We start from the raw sequence: 19,151 nt of genomic DNA on the forward strand, positions 1-19,151 counted from the left end.
CCGAGAGAGTGCCTGTAGACTGACTTGCACGCGATAATTATTGGTCAAGCGGAAGTTTAGGTCCGGCGTTGACATGAAAGGGGAATCTTCTGGTGGAAATATTAATGTCTAATATTATTCACTTCCAGAACTCGTTTTAGCTTTGTTGATTATCTCTCCTTTTTCAACCCCCCGTCTCTCTGTCTCTCATATTTCTCTCCTCCTCTGAATAGTTTTAGCATTCGAACACTCGCTTGTATATTCTTTCTGTCCGTTGTTGGAACTCCTATCGTTTATATCGTTACATTTGTTTTGTCCATATTCAACAGTCACCACTGTTCTTCCAACATCTAGTTTCGCCAGTGAGAAAAACAACACTCCTTACATTACACCGAAAATCAGAAAGTAGCAAAATGCGGCCAATTGTTTTGACTACGGTCATCGCGTTGTTCATTATCAGAGCAGTAGTTAGCACTGCCCTGACTTGTGGGGGCGGTACAAAATGTCCCATGGACACACCTTGCTGTTCTCGTACGTTAAGACACTTGGTGAACAATCAGGCTATGAGTTGAATGACCGGAAGCTGACCAGGGCGATGCACTCTGAAAATCTGTAGAATATGGAGAATGCGGTACTGGATCTTATTGCCTCGGTGGCTGTGACCCCATCAACTCGAACACTTTAAACTCGTGCGCACCTGAACCGATCTGCAAAAGCAATTCATTCACGAATTTCGAGAGCTTGAGTGACTTTACGTTGAACACAAAGTACTTGGGTAACGCTTCTGCCTCAGACTGGATGTACAGCGGTCAGCCTCTCGTCAGCGATGGCAATCTCCTTTTGACTATGGCTAAGGACACTGTTGGCACTGTGTTGTCATACAATCACTACATATGGTACGGCCGAGTGTCTACGAAAATGAAGACTTCTCGAGACGCTGGTGTGGTAACAGCGTTTATCTTGCTATCAGATGTGAAAGACGAGATCGATGTCGAGTTCATCGGAGTCGATCTCAGAACCGCTCAGTTGAACTACTTCTATCAAGGAATCACAGGCCGTATGTAAAGAGACTTCGGGTGATTAAGGATTACACTAATATGGCATACCAGAACACTTGGAAGTAAACGCTACCATCGATTCCGATAGTTTCGAAAACTTCCACACTTACGAGGTGGACTGGACTCCTGACGCGATCACTTGGTACGTCGATGGGGAATCGGTGCGCACTCTCCTGAGAGAGGACACTTATAATGCCACATCTGGCGACTACATGTTTCCTCAGACCCCCTCTCGGTTGGAAATGTCTGTGTGGCCCGGTGGTCTCTCGACGAATGCACCAGGGACCATAGCATGGGCCGGTGGCGAGATTAGCTGGGACACTGCCGATATTAAGGACCCCGGATACTACTACGCCACCATCAGCGAGGTCAATATCACATGCTACGATCCCCCCGCCGGGGCCAACTCACAAGGCGATAAGTCATACATTTATATTGATTCAGCTGGAACCAACAATACAGTGATGATTACCAATGAAGGTACGGTGCTGAGTTCGTTCGAGGCAACCGGGACAAACATGACTGCTGGAGCGACAGTCAGCAGTTCTGCAACAAGTGGATCTGATGGGGTTTCTGGCACTAGCAGTGGTTCATCGGTTACTGGCTTCGTCCAGGGCAATGGTTCTAGCCAGTCAGGGGTTACTCGTTTGCTCAAACAATGTACCTCGCGGGTTGCAGTCTCCGCAACTCTGATTACAATTTTCGCCCTATCTTCTATCTAATTATTTTCTACCTAGGCCGAGTAAATATCTGATGAGGATTTATTGGCAAGCATCTGCTTAATTTATTTTCTATTACATGAGTTTATTTCAGACAGATTGGTGGTAGTCTCGGGAATCGAAATGTCAAGAGTCTTGTATGTGACCTAAGAGAGCTTGGCAATCTATAACATGTTTGACAACTTTTCTGTTGTTACTATTACTCTATAATCAGAATATAATATACAATATTCAGACCTTCTATAGTGTTAAGGAGTGGCATGCTCAAGAAGGCTAGCAGCAGTGGCTGTAGCACAAAGTATAATAAGTAATACATCTATAATAGCTAACGGCGAAAAAGACTGTACTGCTTTCACTTTAATATAGCCTCTATAATGCCTACTGGGGTCCCTGGCGCCTTCCAGACTTTAACTAGCTTTAACCCTGAAATATCAAGCAGACGCTCAAAATTCTTCTCTGTTCGCTCCGTCCCACCGAAAGTCATCATAGCCTGGTCCATCCAAGCGGCAAGCATGCTACTGCCGACTTCCGGGACGATAAACTCGGTAATCAATACCCGTGACTTCTGGCGATCCATGGATGCAGCGAGGTTCTGGAGGATACTCTTGCTTTCAGACTCGGGCCAATCGTGGAGAATGCGGCGGAGGTAGTAGACGAGAGCTCCTAGAAAAGTAAAAGTCAAGTGTTGGTAATTAATCGAGCCTTGTGATGGAGGCGATGATTGAGACGACGACGTAAGCTTACCTTTGACCGGCTGAGGCTGGAAGAAGTCATGCGTCATGGCCTCAATACCAGTACGAGCAAGTTCGTCCTTTGCTTCCGCGACAACGCCGCTTGATCTTGCAAGATAAACTTGCCTTTCACCCCCGAGCAGTTCTCCTTGATCTGCTGAAGAATATGGCCCCGACCACCACCGACATCTACGATGGTAACTCTATCATCTTCGGCGTCCTTAGCCAGTTCCAGGGCGAAAGGATAGATGCCCATAGTAACTTGACCGGAGTCCTGCGCGACCATAGCCTCATTGAAGCGAGTGAATCTACTGGGAATTCCAGAGAGGAACTCGAACATGATATTTCCCTCGCAGCCATGGGCGTAAGTGTATGGGTTGTGACGCGTAGTAATATGATCCTTCCAGTTGTTCTGAGCAAGGAATTCATAATTCTTTACCATGGGAACTAGAAATTCATCCGCCCTACTGTGTCGTCAACGATGGATATCCTACAACTTTATCGGGGGCACGACCTACGTTGATGTGAAGACAGCATTTAGCTGCGGGACCAAATAGGCCTCAGACAAGCTTGTGTGCGAGTATGTCTCCTCTGCCGTCTCGAGGAAAGGTCCGTAGACTGTCAGAGCACGCATCAGACGGACTAGAAGGGTATTAGCAACATTTTTCTCGCTCCGATATGCTCAACCAGGCTGGTAGGCCCACTAAGTATTTCCTTGTCGAGACCCGTTTTCGCCGAGATCTCTGCAGCGCTTATACTCTTGCCGCCTGCTGGGATAGCATGGAACACGCCAGCCGCCAGCAGCGTCCGAACTGCTCCTATTTGTGCCATCTAATTGAATATTAGTACTATAAAGTGTAAGGGGACAATATCTTATTGAAGTGCTAAACTGCTCTCTCTAACTTACACACTCGAAGTTGGCGAAGAGCTCATCAGTCGGTCCTCGGATCCTCTGCAGAAGCCGCATTGTCTTGAGCATCAGCTCATACCTTGACTGTTCGGCATCCAAGTTAGAAGACGTCTCGACATATTTTTCTGCTGCTGCAGTCACTTGACGCAGTTCATTTAGAAAATTCTCTTGCGAGATCGTGTAGCTTCCCATTTTGATAGTCTGCCGAAAAAAATATGTACCGTACCATATAATGCAGTATTTGGGTTTCACTCCCAGACAGATGAATGCCAAACGACCGAAGAACTAGGATGTACCTTATATGACCTTGAACCTGACACTATCGCATCGAAGCTAGCTATCAACTGCCGTGACCATAGGCGAGTTATGCAACATGAATATCTCGGGAACGTTATGATGCCACGCCTTACCGTACTCGGTATTTGCTGTTCTTGTATGTACGTTGCTATCAAGAAGTCTAAGAAGTCCCGCCCGTCCCCGCCTGGAAGATCTCTCACCTTAACTTTCGCGACACATAGCCAACAGGGGGATTCTGCAACTTATTTTCGGCATTGGCGCATCCCTCGTATAACAAGGTTCGCGCCTTAGCATATAAATGCGCCAACCTGTCATAGATAGTTCGGCGAACCCTGCTTACGCCAAAGCCAGGTGTAGTAGCTCAAGATGCTACCTCAGCATACGAGGTGCGAGGTGCTAGAGTGGGGTAATTATTACCATGGGCCCTATCCTGCCATTTCCATCATTTCCCACGTCAGTACTATGGGGTAGTCTCTGTCGCAACTTCTGACATTTATTAATATATTTAACTTGTAAGAAACTAGAAAAATTAAATATGTTATTGTCTAGATCAGAAGATAATTTATATATCCCCTTTATTCAGTGAAGCAGAATTGCTAAGAAATACTTCTAAAAAGGCTTACTCGCATAATTGCAATAGTATTAGCCTAGCTGAATAGCAGCTAGATACTTTATACAAACCGCATGCATATTTAACATATTTAGTTAAAGTTTATATAGTTTTTGTCTAAGAGATATTTGAAGCATAAGCGCTAATATAGTTATATACATATGACATGTGCAGCGGGGAAGACAAACACAGAAGTTTTAGGCTAGACTATCTGTCCATGGGAACAAAGAATTAGCAACATATAATGCGCCCAAAGAACATTATAGGGAACTCTCTGCCTGGAATATAGTATTTATAATATATCTTTATATAAATGAGTGTGAGTAGGCTTACACAGTGCAAGTTAAATACATAAAGTATAGATATTCAATAAATCTGGTCGCGCCGCACACCACCCTCCTAGCCGAATGCCTTTAGTGCTAGTCATCTATTGTCTGGCGACAGCACGCCTCCGGCGGCTACTATCTCCTGCCGCAAATAGCAAGTCCTTTTCTTCCTTACTCAGGTTATCAGCGATCTCCCTGTTTTCTGCTTCTCGGCGAAGAAATTCCAGAAGCGATTTGGTCTTATCTCTGTCCGGTATATCGCCGACACGGATGCCGATTGGAATAACCTCCTTCGATGCAGGTCGGTCTGCGTACGATCGTAGAGAACATCAAGACTATCTCGAAATTGTTGGATGCCTGAGTCCGGCATCTCGATATCGCGGTTTCGAGTGATGTATTCTAATCAACTATGATTGTATTAGCAGAAGAGTAAAGACCTTGAACTGGATAATTCAGACGTACTGTTCTCTCTTGCCGTTTTTGAATTGACAGATTATGAGGGCATGTTAGGCCACATTTAAGACCGGTCGGTTCCTCTTAAATCAGGCGGAACGGGGCTAAAAGGAGGGGATGGGCAACGTGGTGAAACCATACAGTCAGCTTCGGCGTCACTAACTGCGTGCCACTATGACCCAATATTCCTTGGTGCAGTCATATTATATGTAATAATAGCGTGATATTAATTGCTCCACATATGCCTCCATACCAACAATAGAACCAACACGTCTCTTGGCTGCCTCCCATTGCACTTTAATGTCACCATAGGAAATAACCCCAGAGAGAAGAGACCGAGCAAGTGACCACTTACAATTTATCTGGTCTGGTTGACACCTGGGTCGAAGCGACACCAATTGGAACTAAATTACTTGATCCTTGCTGTGGTTAGGCAACTAACTTTTCGTGCGCGTCCCAATGTTCATCTAATTCGCCCTCCTCAGCCTGTTGGATCTTCCCCCGAACAAACGCGACGAGATCGTCCTGTTCTTCTTGGGTGAGGAGCTTGATACGATCTTCGATGGAAGTACGAGGTCCATAGCGCCATTGGTCAATAAAGGTCCAGTAGATATTATCGAACCCGTAACTGGATGTCGCCGCCAGGCAGAACCAGAAATCGCCGTTCTCAAGTGACCGGGCCATTCTGAGCGAAAGACGCTGGTGCTCTGAGAGGTCACCTCGTTGAATCATTTCATTTTCTTCGTCTTGAAGGGCTTGAATGAATAGGTGGTGCCGCGGACGGTACTCCTCCCAAAATTCCGTCAGGTCGTCCCACTCATCCGGATGCTTGAGGAGGAGCCACCAGGGAGAACAAAAGGTCAACTCGGCCGGAGCGGCGTAGCAGTACTCCCAGTCAATGACCCCGCGAATGTTCAAGTCTGCGTCAACAATCACATTGGTCGGACGCAGGTCATCGCAATAAAGGGGGAATGGGCCTTCATTGTAGGGCGTCGAGAATTCCTTGGCGATCTTGAGAAATAGCTGGCGTGCCACGTATTTGTTTCGACAATCTTCCTCATTCACCACGGCATTATTCCGCTGTGTTCGGAGATGGGTGATATGCATTTCAGCCAGTGCAGTGAAATAGGATCGCGCGGTCTCGAAAGCCTGCTGCGGTAGCGCCTTCGGGGGATAGTTCCCGCAGGAAACCAGTTCGTTCATATTGAAAGTGATTGGTCTCTTACTAGCAATCCAGTTCCCCGATCTGTCTTGACGGATCGCGCCAATGCGAGAAAACTGACATCGCGATAATTCAATCAACACCCTGGCCATCTTGCGGTAGACAAAGACCAAAAACGTGCAGTCGATGTCCGGTTGTAAGTGAATGGGTATCCTGGCGTCAGATGATCTTTTCAGATGATCCGACAATCGCGTTCCATCCACAAATGACAGTACCATATACGGCCCTATTTGTGAGGAGCTCCCAACCGTGAGGATTTGGGGAACAGGAATTGATGTGTGTCGAGCGAGGTAGGACATGACCATGTATTCGTCGTTAGTCTTCTCATAGCGGAAAACGCTCTTGCCAAGGATCGGGAAGCGAATAATGCTCTGTAGTCCTTTCAATCGATAACAGCAGTTGAACGAGCCCGAGCATAGATACTCATATTCTACCTTGACGCTAAAGCGATCCGTAAGTTCTTGGACTGTCATCGGGAGGCTCTCCCGTAACTTGCGAACCCAGCTAGCAGCCGTAAAGCACGCCTTATCGTATTGTATGGCGTCATGATGCATCGCTCGCTTTTTTGGTGGAACGTATTCTGACTGACAATGTTGAGTATCTGGGTGGGAATTCAAGACAAGTCCATAAAGCTTGATTAGGTATTCAAATATTATTGACAGGATAGTCCCAAGCACTAAAAACGAGCTTAGAATCATGTGACTATTAACAGTCTAACCAGATTCAGACTAACAAGACCACCGTGGGCAGCTTGAATCTCGGTCACAATTGAGAGCTGGTATCTGGAAGCTGGTTGGGAGAAGAGACTTCATGGATAGGTAGATAATTCCCCCAAGATCTTCTCGCAGATTCTGGATCCTCATAGCTAACGCACTTGCTAGGTTGTGCTAAGTACTGTTGGTTCTCAAGTGCCCAAGTCCAGAATGCACACACCAGATAAGACCTGTATAGCCACCAATGACCAATAATTCCATCGATATCATTGTATCTGGTAAGATGGGTGTTTTCGCTACCTTACATGGCATATCCCTCTAACGTTAAAAGTTTAGGCATAGTAATCCTGATTTGAAGGAGGTAATAATTGGTCAGGCGAATTCTCTGCTCGTACTTATCCGTCGGTAGACCTGCTCCAGTCCATACCTAACATGGACTAAGTCCCTAGATGGTTAAGGTTACGGAACGGGCGGAAGTTACCTAGTACATCCTATATACTCCACCAACGGGGTTTATTATTTCTTCTCTTTTCTTTTCTTTTGAAGTTGCGGATGATGCCAACACAGCCGTTAAGGATACCAAGAGGCTGATTAACCAAAGGAAAGGTAGTTAGTTAGTTACCAATTAAATCACTACAGAGCGACTGTCCTGTATGCTTGCTTTTGATGGGAACGGCTCCAAACTTCACCCTTTAAGATTCTGTCCGACTCAGGAAGCAGCATCTGCAACGTATGCTTATTTATCTTCGCATCGATGGAACGAATCCAAGACACAGTTATATAGCAACATGAACCAGGTACTTCTGGAAGTTATAATAATAGCACAAAGTAGGCCCATAGGGAAGTTCTTTCGGGGAGCTAATCACTCGCAGTTCTTCAAAAGTTCCTGCTACTGAGCTAAGTCAATCTCTATCGCAGATTGTCAACGATAATTTATTCCTATTCCGAATCCAGCATTTATGCAGTGACTTCTGGCACAGCCAGATGACTGGGGGCGTCCAATGTAAGATACTAAGGCAAGCAACTACTCCGCTTTTCCGAACTAACACCTCGCTGCCCCACTATAAGTACCGTGCAACGGCGGAGTAACTATAGAGCCGTATGGTATATCCTGAACCAAGATATAAAGGAGAATCGGATTGCTTTAATGACACTGTAGCTCTTTTCTGTGTTATCTTCCAAGCTCCTGATATTTTGTGCCCTAGAACACTAGATTCTAGATCTAGAAATACAACATGGCTTTCTACACCAAGGAAGTTATCGCAGCTCTTGATTCAATCCACCTAGAGAAGCTTAACGGCAATGAAGTAGAACGCCTACAAGTACGCGCTGCTGCACGTCGATTGCTTTCTCGTTTGGAGACGCCTTACGAGCGCGCCTGGGGCTTTAGCTTCGAACATCCTGTGGTATTTGCCGCTCTACAGACTTTTATCGATGTGAGCCTTTGGGAATCCTGGACTGCTGTTGGGGGTGGTGAGAAGTCTATCGACGAATTGGTCGAATTAACCACTCCTAAGGTCGATACAAATCTGCTACGTACGCTTTAATACTTACCTTCTTGTTGTCTATCAAGCTTACAACGGGTATATAGGTCGTTTCTTTCGCCTGCTAGCAACCGTCAACATAGTTGAAGAGACGAGAGAAGACAGATTCAAACCTACCTTATTTTCATTAGCTATCGGAGACGAGAGTCCCAAGGTCCGCGCCGCGCTTCAAGAAGGGTATGGATACTCCGAGCAACTATTCCACGCTGCAAGTGAGCTAACGGTTGGCCAGAGCATATCAATTTATTGCTGCTGGCCATAACCTGCCAAAGTACCTGGCAAAGATCTCTTATAGGGAACCTACAGACGCGAACGTCAATAATTACTCGGACAGTGATCCAGACGGCCTTAGCTTCTTCGGGCGATTACAGAGAAGCCCCGCTTATTATGAGACCTTTACTGAATTCATGCGGGGGTGGACGGCATGGAAGACACCATGGACGACGGTATACAACACGGACAAGCTTCTGGAAGGCGCCAACATAAGTGCTTTATCTCCTCTCGTGGTTGATGTCGGTGGCAATACGGGAATTGATCTTTCCTATGTCCTTGCCAAGCATCCAGGTCTTCCAGCTGGATCACTCGTCTTGCAAGATCTTCCAGAAGTAATTGCCAATGTCAAGGTCGATGAAAGGATCAAGACTATGGCACATGACTTCTTTTTACCTCAGCCCGTGCAAGGTAAGGCTGCACTTAAGAATTCATATAGGTAGTTTTGTATATACTCACACCCAGCCTGTAGGGAGTCGTGCTTACTTCATGCACGCCGTCCTCCATGATTGGCCGGACGACAAAGCGAAACAACTGTTGTCGAATACCAGAGAGGCTATGGTAAAGGGTTACTCCAAGCTTTTCGTATACGAGATTGTCCTTCCACCAACAGGAGCCAGCATTAGTCAAGCCACTATGGACGTCAATATGATGTCGTTGTTATCGGCTTCTGAGAGGACTCAAAGCGCGTGGGAGAGGCTATTGGGCGATGCTGGTCTCAAGATTATTGAGATTTGGCCAGACCCTCAAGAGTGCGAGATGCTCATCGAGGCTGAGGTCGCGTAGGAAGCGACTTGTGGGGGACTAGTTTGAAAATCTGTTAATGATATTCTATCTTCATTTGCCCCCAGTTAGATTGATAATGATTCGGTGGTACAGCCGGCTCGTAGGTGGATTACGTCGACCTTGAATATCTAGAAGCTCTCCATACTCTAAGGGTCTGGAAATGGATATAGTGAGAAAGTACCATGGAAGCTGGTGATGGTGATGATGAAACCAAGGAGCCGCCCGCGATTCTTCGAGGAGGTTGGTGACGTGGTCACGGCATCGGAATACTCCCACATCAGGAAGTCACGATCAGAAATAACGCTATTAGTTCTACGGCTGTTACTCCAGCTTATACAGCAGTAAGATAGTGACTTGTGTTCCCACCAAGGCATATTATCGTAGACTGAGAATGCAGAGTAATAACTACGATCTATTCGATCTTGATGGGGGATACTACAGGAGTTCAAGCCACCAATCAGAACGTCACAAAGGTGCTGCAACCCCGCCTCAAAGAAGCATTATTTCACAACTCAATCAAGAAGCCCACAGCGACTATCCTTTCGCACCACTTTGAAGCATAAGGTATTTTGACATCATCAGTAAGATGAGAATATCTATCGCGTGTCTGGTATTGTTGATGGCTAGGCTTTACGGGGTAATGGCAAGAGGTAGGTATCTTCTTGCCACGAACTCTATCATCCTTAATACTAACAGCAGTACTGTCAGAAGCTCTCCATACCGCCGCCATTCACTATCATGAGAAGAGCCGTACCTTAACCCCCCCAAACAATTACAATGGCTGGGTCAACCCTGAAGACCTCCCTGCTATGCCACAATGCATTGCTCAGCAGAATCAATCCGCCTGGTTGAATGCCATAACGGAGTGCACGGCCAAACAGTGTACCTCATACTTTGGGTTTATTTGCACCCATCAGCAATGGCTGACTGAGCTCTGCTGTCTCACCATTGCATTTCCCTCTGATGTTCTCGAGAGTTATCTCCCCTACTGCGGTAGATCAGTACTCGCCAAGGCGCAGTTGTATCTATGGATTTGGAATGTAACCGGCCGAACGTGGCTTGTCGATGTTGGCGACGCGAACGGGCTGCAGAATCTCTCCCCAGCCTCCCTAGCTGAAGGCTATGCGGACCTGAGCGTGATCTATAATGCACCATCATGTCTGACTGGCTCGGTTTCCGCTCAGTCGATGGAACGATTTCAACATGTGGTAGCCTCCTGTATGTTCACTGGCACTACCCAACATACCGGAAATGCCGCTCGTCCTTGGGAATATAGTGAATTTCTACAGTCAATGATCGCTCTGGATTTCGAAACTGTTGGTTACGATCTCACCCGATATAGCATCAGAGACGGCGACTATATTGATAAAGAGTGCTTCTGCAACGCCTTTACTGTAGATCTAAAAAGCGAACCCTGCTTAGGGTCAGGGCAAATGGACCTGACAAAGGAGCGGCTATGGATGAATGCCACTTGTGGGTCGATGTCCCTACCTGGTAACTGGACGGACAAGCTCAAAACCACCGAATTTGCGTACATCCCTATTGAGGACTGGCACTGGCCCATGTGTGTCGCGGATATGCCGAAGCAGGTGATCGAGCTTCCTGATCAGTGTGCGACTGATGCTTGTGAGATCGACTTAGATGGTTACTGCAAAGTTAAGCGCGCAGTTGATAGGGCTTGCTTTTGCCGCGACATCAGCTACGATTCCTGCGGAGGTTTGTGCCAGATATTCGAGACCCGAATAGACTATATCAATTGGCTTCGCGACCTTTGTGGAAATGTAAAGGATTGGCATGGTCTACCTCATAACTGGCGTCAATTAGCCGCTCCCACGTCTCTCGACATGATTCCATGGCGATGGACTGTCAAACCGTCTAACTGTTCAAACAGTGCCCATATTACCCGTTTGGGATATATCAGACCAACGGAAACATGCGCCTCAAATGGATGGAAGCTCAGAAGCTTTGCTCTAGTCAATATAGCTACGTTTCTTGCTGCGTTCCTCAGCCTTCAAAAAGTTATGCGTCGAATCGCACGCGATTTTCCACGACATTCACGCCCGTGGTGTTGGTTGTTCAAGGGAATCATCATAACCGCTCTTCAACTCCTTGCAAACTGGTTCAATGTGTTTCTCGTCCAGACAACCCCTGGCTATAAGGATGTCCCCTTATTCCAATTAATGCTCCTCTGGTGCTCAATACCTCGACCCGCCTGGCTAACAATTTTGCTGGTTGGTGTACAACCCTTTGAAACGATGAATTTCTCTGCCGCTGGGTCTTCTTTATGTGCAGAAGTGTTACTCCAGTTTGCCTCATCATATTATATGTCTACAACCATCAACTATGGCAGGGAGCATAACCTCTATCTTGGAGGTATGGAAGGAGCGGAGAGACAAGGGCTAGCAAAAATTATGTATGATGGAGCACTCATGTGGCTCCTGAGCATTAGCCTGGCACTCGCTCAATTGGTGCGGACTACACGTAGGATGAATCGGTTGGTCAGATTTAGTAGCCTCGATCTACTAAAGTGGCAGAGAGGCAAGCAGACAATATGGAGCATTGCGGAAGAGCTGATGACCTAACGTTACGCACGGTTCAAGGAGAATTTCGCACCCTATTGGGTAGATCAGTGTATGAGCTCGGAAGAAACACCGCTGACAAAGTGCAAAGGAAGAGACGATATGAAGTATGGCACTTTCTCTGTCGAAAGTCAAGATCACTGGCTTTCTCAGAAACTATTTGTGGAATTATATGCGGCTACGGTTATTTACATGTTTTTCCTTTGGATCGCGCAGTGGCTCTTCTGGGGTGTATTTCTTAAGCTTAGTTCGGAAGAGTAAGTATTTACGCACCCAGTTACTTGATTTATAGTAGCTAACCGGACTTAGGTTCTGTCCTCCTAGGCTTGGGGTTCTCGCAGTAATATGGATTGCTTTCTCAGTGGCGGGTACTATTGTTGCAGCTATTTGACCCAAGTATGTTATAGGAGCAGGGCAATCTTTCTAGCATCTAGTATGTATCTAGTAATACCATTGCTTTGCCTGCAGACATGTGCGAACTCGGCTTTCATAGACCGAATCAAACTATCAAAACAATCCTGACCTAGATCCTTCCACGCCTTTTCTGCTGCTCTAGTATATAAATTAGAGAAGTTACACGAACTATCGTCATGGTGCAGTTCGGTTCTCCTTGGCAAGCCCTGATCTCCTCAGGAAACAAGCCCCATGAAAGCCCGACGAAGGCTTCCCGAACTTTACCGTAAGCTAGAGACGTTAGTCTGGTGTAATGTTCGGTCCCCTATTGTTTCAGTTTCTCCGGCTTCAGGAGTAGCTTCCCGTGATCGGTTCAGTAATCGATCGATCGATTCCTTGACCGGCTTCCATAGGGCTTTGCGCGCATTTTGGGTGAATTTGCTTTTTATACCGCCATGCTTTGTTGCGCCTGGTGATCCTGAGTCATTCTGAACCTGAAGAGCTTCTTCTCTGGCCTTGTGGTGCAATGATTCTTCTATGACGGGGCCGTGCGTCTCACCCTCGAATTGAGCGTCCCAAGCAGCAGTGAGATCTTCTAGTCTCTGGAGTGAAAAATTGCACATTTTTTCCATCCTCTCTTCTGCAACTGGCGATAGTTTCATCCTGCCGTCCTGCAAAGTATATGCCGGCAACTGCACAAACCTTTCTACAATCTTCACTGTGTCGAGCACTACCTCTCTCTGGGCCCAGAACCACTCTTTGTGTCCCTTTCCGCACTGCTCGCACTTGATGACCTGTAGCTTATGATGCCGGAGGATAGCTTGAGCAAGCCTTTTCGCCTTCTGGGCACCGACAAAGGGTCCGTCGGTGGTCTCGTGAATGACCTTTGTGTTAGTCCCATAGCAGTTCCCAGGCTGATGATGTCTTTTTGCTGCTGTTTCTCTAGTACAGCCGACCTTGAAAAGCCCCTTGATCTCAACGTGCTCGAGGACGTAAACTATGCCCTCCTTCTGTTCCTCCCCGGTGAGGTACTTGTATATTTCCTTGAGTACCGGCGAAGTGTCTCGCAGTGTTCCCTTACGTTGGAGAGAGGCTAGACCGATTCCTGTTATTCTAACTTCGGCCTCGTCGTGACATGAGCCATCGCTTGCCGTGGTGTGATGACTTGTGGAAAGCGTTAAATCCTCAACACTTGTCTCAAGTTCCTCGACCCTTTCGCAGTGGGTGATCTCCGGGGCTTGTTCTCTACTCGGTGCATCCCTTAGAGACCGACTAGATGATGACAAGCTATCGATTATAGATTGACACGCCGGAGAGCTGGGGCCTTCCGTTAAAGTGATATCCAAAGTGTCTTCTATGACAATATTGTCTATGCTGTCATTTGGGCTCCTATCCGTACACTGTTCAGTAGGTTGTTCGATACTCAGCGGCAGGATAGAGGTTGCCGTGCTGCCCGCTTCGGAAAGGGACGCTATGGAACTGAAGTAATCTGTACCCGTAGCAGTCGAAGAGGTATCTTTGGATAACGAAGATGCGGCCTGCTCCCGCTGCTTCCTCCATTCGTCAAGTCGGGCTAGAGGCTTTTCTTGATGCTTGCCGCAGTGTGTAATGGTAAGAAACTCCTTAAGTTGGTGATAGAAAATGTCGGTACGAGGGCACTTGTCCATTTCTCTAAATTCAGAGAGCAAGGCGTTCGCCCGTGGTGCTTTCCCCTTGAGCCCCAGCTGGCACCTTGTTGCAGTCTTGGTGTATGCTCGACATGATGTATAGTCGGATACTTCGGGGTTTGGGAAAACGTCAATTCCCTCCTGCAGAGCAGCAAGCTCCTTGAAAATTGGATGCTCGCATGGCGTCGGTGTGACCATGTTGAAGTGAAAACAACCACCATGTGATGGGGAGAAATAATGAGAGTTGCTAGTCCTTGATCACGGATAGGCCTGCCAGAGGCGACCTGTTAAATGGACAAGGAAAATGTACGTCGGCCGGCATCATCTACTTACAACCGAAGGCATCATGCGGTATATGCATTTGATTTCCTGCATATGCAGGAACTGTGGCTTATTTAAATAGGGATGTGACTCCGTCTATCTAGCTGGAATATCATCGCCATATGGAGAGGGTATTCCGATGGCTGATCAGTGTTCCGTGATAGCACTATTCCGGAAACGAAAGAACCTCTCATTGGGACTCGGTGTTTGAACTACTACTGGTTGGGTTGTCTTATCCTGTACTTAATCCTTGACAACTTCTCTTTGTTTCTTTTGTGTGAACTAATAACTAAAAGTGGGGTATAGATAATCGCGACAGGAAGAACCCTACAACACACTCGAGAGAACTATTGGCCGCCGCTAATCACCGCACCCCAGCACCACCTAAACTACTCCGTATTCCTTGCAAAAGTCCACTGCGCCCCAACAGTAGTATCTAAACTTGGGACAACCCCAGGTCGGGCACTGCAGGATGCACCAGGTCTTATGCAGACCCGAAGCCCATTATTCAATGAAAGAGTATTGTACTGTAGTTATCATTCGTTCTAAGGTAGTGGGGCTCCCGAAGTCAGGTCCCGTCGTCCCGATAACTATGGTATGCAGGTGCCAGGACCCCTACTCAGTAATTGGTATATTTATTATACGGAGTAAGCTGATAAGTGGTTGGAGAGAGAGTATATTTTTGGCGCGCGGGTCCAGAATGGGGGCCGATACGAAGTTAGACCATTGGGATGAATGAACTACGCCAGGATAAGTAGCGATCTCCGTTCTTAAAAAGACTGTCTTCCTCGACCTTCTTGAACGCGTGGATAATGCCAGCTGTTTTTTTCGCCAACAACTTCAGATATTTGATCTGTGATCTAGCGTTATAGTCGATTTACTTGGAAACCTGCTCTGTACTCGTCACGGATGGAGAAAAATCCTGACCAGATTTATTTTTCTCTGGCAAGTGTCCGGAGTTCCTCAAAGGAGAAAAAGCCAATGACGAAAAAGAGTTCTGACATTTCCGTCCCGAAGCCGAGAACTGGACGCTTCGAAAACTAGTCGATAAATCAAGAGTGACAAATGAGAAAACTGTACAGGTATTCTGGCTTTCGAGCAATGGTCCCAGAAAATACGTAGGCAAAGTTGTAAGTCGATAAGGTCATTGTACGCTTTACCTAAATTAATCGCATCCTACTTAGTTTCCCGACTATACCAAAGAGCAGGCTCGATAGCAACTTCGGCATCTGAGGGTGTCGAACCATGTTCCACAAATGCTAGACGATGCAGTGCACGAACTTGATAGGTTCTTCCGGGAAGCTCGGGCATATAGCCACATTGAAACAGACACTAGCTACCTAAAAATGCTACTGCTAAAAGCCAGGTATAAAAGCAGTCATTCGTCTACTAGTATCGTTTATATGTGACAAACTATGCTCGCACTAGCCGGTCTCTGGTTTCTATCAGTCGACCCCCATCTGCCTCTGTTCCCGGAAGCTAATTCAAGGGAGTTTTCATGAAATCTTGGGCAACATCAAGCATCACTTGAGCGCACATTTCCACCGTATCCCAATCCTCCTCATACGCCCACACCGGCAATTTGATCACTTTAGAGTGGAATGCAACGGCTCCAGGGAAATCGGCAGCTCTCCATTCTGCAACATATGCGTCTGGTGAATACAAATGACCTAAGATCTCCCACGGACGTCGGTACAGGGCCTCATCGTAAAGGGGTTTAGTTGAACCGGGGATATCGATGTGCTTCATCCCACGCGCCATCACTTCTCGCACATAGATCTCACGGGTCAACCCGGCCGGAGCCTGGGCTTCGTCGAACCGGAAGATCAGAGCGTACCATGCCGACTTCGCACCCGGTTCGAGCACGGGCGCCTTCAAGAAAGGAATCTGGGCAAGTGCGTCGATGAAGTGGGCTGCGCATTGCGACTTGCGCTCAAGGATTATTGGAAGTTTCTCCAATTGGTTGTTGGCAATGGAGATCGCAAGCGGGTGCGCCCGGTTCTTCAGACCGGCGCCCGTAACAGCGAAATCTTGAAGGGGGTGATCTTTGGGGATCTCCGCCTTGCATCGCTTATTGTAATGGCCGTGGATCAGCTGGCGATAATAAACTTCCGGATGGGGGGTCAAGGAAACTCCTCCCTCGCCGCCGCTGAGTACTTTGTCGCCCTGAATAGACCAGGCGGCACCATCGCCGAAAGTTCCAATTTTCTTCCCATTGATTGATGCACCATGGGCATGCGAACAGTCTATCAATCCGTCAGTTCAGCCATGGCTTATGATAGGAGTAAATGCTTAGTACTTACCTTCAAGCAGAAGAATACCATTCTTGCGGCAAATGTCAACAATTTCCTCCATAGCACATGGAACACCCCACATGTGGGTAACAATGACGGCCTTAGTCTTCGATGTGATTGCGCTGGAAATCTTATTTGGGTCCATGTTGCCGGTTTCAGGGTGGGCGTCAACGAACACCGGCTTCACCCCCAAATGCATGAGTGGCGAAACGGTGGCATGAAAGGTGTAGACAGGAACGATGACCTCGTCCCCAGCGCTGAGCCCAGAAGCATAATAAAGGGCGTGTAGTGCATTTGTGCCCGAGTTGTGCAACAGGGCATAGTGACCTGGGGTATCATGGAAAGTCCTGAATGCCTCCTCAAAACGGCCGAAAACACCCCCATTATTGTAGATGCTCAGGGTATCGTGGAGCTGTCTGTCAACGGCGCGCTCGACATCTGGTGTTACCTTTGGCCATGACCACGCCTTCGCGAGCGGATTCAGTGCCGACTTGGACTCGATTTGATCACTTCCCACCCGATAAATCTCGTCAACAAGTTGCATCACAGCAATATCTCTGTCCAGATCCCAGTTGTCGGTATTGTTATTCTCGATGAAGCTGACTAGGCCTCGCTCAAGAAGAAGGGAAGACGGCTCCTGAACAGTATATTCCTCTTGTGGTGAGAGTCTACCGGTTTCATCACGCAGGGAAAGACGGACGAGGTCTCCATCCAGGGTCAAAATGCCTGCCTCTCCAATGACAGAGACTTTCTCTTCATTCCTTGCGCCAGAGCGAGATATAACGATCGTCGCGTTCACAGCATCGCCAAATTTGACCGAAATGTGAGCAGTATCATCCACATCATAGTCTCCGTGACGGGTTTTCATCAGCGCGACATGCTGGACTTCAAACTGTCGACCAAAGAGACCAATGAGCTGATCGAGCATATGGTAGCCCATATCAATCACAACACCGCCTCCGGCAAGTTCCTTGTGTGCTCGCCAACCTTCCGCAAGCTCGGCGACATCAATGGATTCGACGACCTGGACAGAACTGATCTTTCCAAGCAGAGGAAGCCATCCTTCCAAGGCGTTGTATCTTCGGGAAAATCGTCGCTGACAGAGCACACTGACTTTAACACCATGTGCTGCGGCAAGCTTCTTAAGTTCCAACGCTTCGCTGCTGTTGCAGGCGACTGGCTTTTCCTTCAACACATTTATACCGGCCTGAAACAACTGAGGCAGCACCTTCGAATATTCATGATGGGGGATCGCCACGTAGGCCACTGACGGCGTGGCATTGTTGCGAAGAAAATCGTCCACTCCGGGGTAGATGGGAAGATTGTCGATAGGTGCGGTCTTCACGAAAGGATCCACGGCGCCGGCAATGCGTACCAGACCTGCCTTGGAAAGCTTCAACAATGAGGGAACAGCCTTCTTCTTTGTTCTTTGACCCAAGCCCACTATCAAGCAAGATTCCCCTTGGGGATTGCCATTGGACTGTCTGCTAAGACGACGCTGTTCACGGAATTGGAGAATTGGGGACATCGTGATGGGAGGAATATGATTCAACACGTACTCTAGAACTAATTTCCTTGCTGGCTTGAAATTGTTCAGGACCTTTGCTGTGTCTAACAAACATAGACATACTTATACTTTACCGAGAAGCTTCTGGAGGAACATCTTATTCAGAGGAACAGGCATCATACTTCGTACAAAATATTACAGTGATCATGTAATCATCAATCTATCGGAAACAGCCACAGAACGCACGTATAGAACTGTAACTCTGATGTCCCAGAAACCTCGAGGAATTCTCATGTGGGTCTTACAGTGAGCTATTATCCTTCCTCTGCAGAGTCTTGTAGCCCAGACCTCCGAGTCATAGGACTGACAACCTGCTTTTCCATCTCTCGCGCACTGCAAGGGCCTAAACTCAAGGTACTCAATTGTTCACTTAACCATACATGTCTAACCACATGGCCCCTTCGGTGGAGTATGATCTTCCGTAGTCAGTGAATCTATTGGGATATAATGTCGATCTGGCTTACATATATTACACCGTATAATTGCGTCAATGACGGATGATGTTATGAAAGCTTCATCAGCCGTGTTTTGAATTTGAATTTCATAGAGGGTTCGAGCTATATCTCTCCAGCTAATCAGCTAATCGGTCGTCTTGATCCTCAGAACCTGTTGTGGATGTGGCAGAGCTGAGGAATCACTGCTTGCCCGGCCTGGCTGGCTGAGACGTGCAGCTACATCGCACTACTACAGAGAATAATTAGTTGGCGCTGCC

The 19,151-nt window shown here is 47.3% G+C and overlaps 7 protein-coding genes across 7 annotated transcripts; 3 read left to right on the forward strand and 4 right to left on the reverse strand.

Moving 5' to 3' along the window:
* Positions 1-407: 407 nt before the first annotated feature.
* C8Q69DRAFT_380180 (putative cell wall glucanase) lies at positions 408-1,672 on the forward strand (the record flags this gene model as incomplete). Its single annotated transcript, XM_028627601.1, has 3 exons — positions 408-510; positions 596-1,036; positions 1,089-1,672. Coding segments are annotated over 3 exons (1,128 nt in total), but the record flags the coding sequence as incomplete, so codon positions are not given.
* Positions 1,673-2,108: 436 nt separating this feature from the next.
* C8Q69DRAFT_507726 (O-methyltransferase) lies at positions 2,109-3,589 on the reverse strand (the record flags this gene model as incomplete). The annotated part of the gene is made up of 6 exons (XM_028632912.1): positions 2,109-2,419; positions 2,501-2,567; positions 2,621-2,951; positions 3,006-3,129; positions 3,192-3,318; positions 3,395-3,589. The coding sequence occupies 6 exons, from the start codon at positions 3,587-3,589 to the stop codon at positions 2,109-2,111; spliced, it is 1,155 nt and encodes a 384-aa protein (XP_028483990.1).
* Positions 3,590-5,512: 1,923 nt separating this feature from the next.
* On the reverse strand, positions 5,513-6,859 carry C8Q69DRAFT_507727 (hypothetical protein; the record flags this gene model as incomplete). The annotated part of the gene is made up of 1 exon (XM_028632913.1): positions 5,513-6,859. One exon carries the CDS (start codon positions 6,857-6,859, stop codon positions 5,513-5,515), a length of 1,347 nt encoding a protein of 448 aa, XP_028483991.1.
* Positions 6,860-8,139: 1,280 nt separating this feature from the next.
* On the forward strand, positions 8,140-9,951 carry C8Q69DRAFT_469883 (putative O-methyltransferase). Its single transcript, XM_028630796.1, has 4 exons — positions 8,140-8,554; positions 8,610-8,739; positions 8,795-9,243; positions 9,305-9,951. The coding sequence occupies exons 1-4, from the start codon at positions 8,254-8,256 to the stop codon at positions 9,616-9,618; spliced, it is 1,194 nt and encodes a 397-aa protein (XP_028483992.1). The 5' UTR covers positions 8,140-8,253; the 3' UTR covers positions 9,619-9,951.
* Positions 9,952-10,098: 147 nt separating this feature from the next.
* C8Q69DRAFT_289803 (hypothetical protein) lies at positions 10,099-12,562 on the forward strand. The gene is made up of 3 exons (XM_028627001.1): positions 10,099-10,268; positions 10,327-12,454; positions 12,507-12,562. The coding sequence occupies exons 1-2, from the start codon at positions 10,205-10,207 to the stop codon at positions 12,198-12,200; spliced, it is 1,938 nt and encodes a 645-aa protein (XP_028483993.1). The 5' UTR covers positions 10,099-10,204; the 3' UTR covers positions 12,201-12,454; positions 12,507-12,562.
* A 636-nt stretch (positions 12,563-13,198) lies between these two features.
* On the reverse strand, positions 13,199-14,455 carry C8Q69DRAFT_385719 (hypothetical protein; the record flags this gene model as incomplete). The annotated part of the gene is made up of 2 exons (XM_028627623.1): positions 13,199-13,907; positions 13,992-14,455. Coding segments are annotated over 2 exons (1,173 nt in total), but the record flags the coding sequence as incomplete, so codon positions are not given.
* A 1,298-nt stretch (positions 14,456-15,753) lies between these two features.
* C8Q69DRAFT_289858 (DegT/DnrJ/EryC1/StrS aminotransferase family-domain-containing protein) lies at positions 15,754-18,714 on the reverse strand. Its single transcript, XM_028627002.1, has 2 exons — positions 16,882-18,714; positions 15,754-16,824 (listed from the first exon to the last, which is right to left on the reverse strand). The coding sequence occupies exons 1-2, from the start codon at positions 18,398-18,400 to the stop codon at positions 16,058-16,060; spliced, it is 2,286 nt and encodes a 761-aa protein (XP_028483995.1). The 5' UTR covers positions 18,401-18,714; the 3' UTR covers positions 15,754-16,057.
* Between the last annotated feature and the right edge of the window lie 437 nt (positions 18,715-19,151).

Source organism: Paecilomyces variotii, assembly GCF_004022145.1.
Source record: "Paecilomyces variotii strain CBS 101075 chromosome Unknown C8Q69scaffold_7, whole genome shotgun sequence".
In the NCBI taxonomy this organism is placed as follows: domain Eukaryota; kingdom Fungi; phylum Ascomycota; class Eurotiomycetes; order Eurotiales; family Thermoascaceae; genus Paecilomyces; species Paecilomyces variotii.

Excerpts from the sequence above, each read along its gene's own strand:
- C8Q69DRAFT_469883 (XM_028630796.1), top strand. The coding sequence starts at position 8,254 with ATGGCTTTCTACACCAAGGAAGTTATCGCAGCTCTTGATTCAATCCAC. Across the intron at positions 8,555-8,609 it reads GGTCGATACAAATCTGCTAC|GTCGTTTCTTTCGCCTGCTA; the intron begins GTACGCTTTAAT and ends ACGGGTATATAG. Across the intron at positions 9,244-9,304 it reads TTTACCTCAGCCCGTGCAAG|GGAGTCGTGCTTACTTCATG; the intron begins GTAAGGCTGCAC and ends CCCAGCCTGTAG.
- C8Q69DRAFT_289803 (XM_028627001.1), top strand. The coding sequence starts at position 10,205 with ATGAGAATATCTATCGCGTGTCTGGTATTGTTGATGGCTAGGCTTTAC. Across the intron at positions 10,269-10,326 it reads TTACGGGGTAATGGCAAGAG|AAGCTCTCCATACCGCCGCC; the intron begins GTAGGTATCTTC and ends CAGTACTGTCAG.
- C8Q69DRAFT_289858 (XM_028627002.1), bottom strand. The coding sequence starts at position 18,400 with ATGTCCCCAATTCTCCAATTCCGTGAACAGCGTCGTCTTAGCAGACAG. Across the intron at positions 16,825-16,881 it reads TGGTATTCTTCTGCTTGAAG|ACTGTTCGCATGCCCATGGT; the intron begins GTAAGTACTAAG and ends ACGGATTGATAG.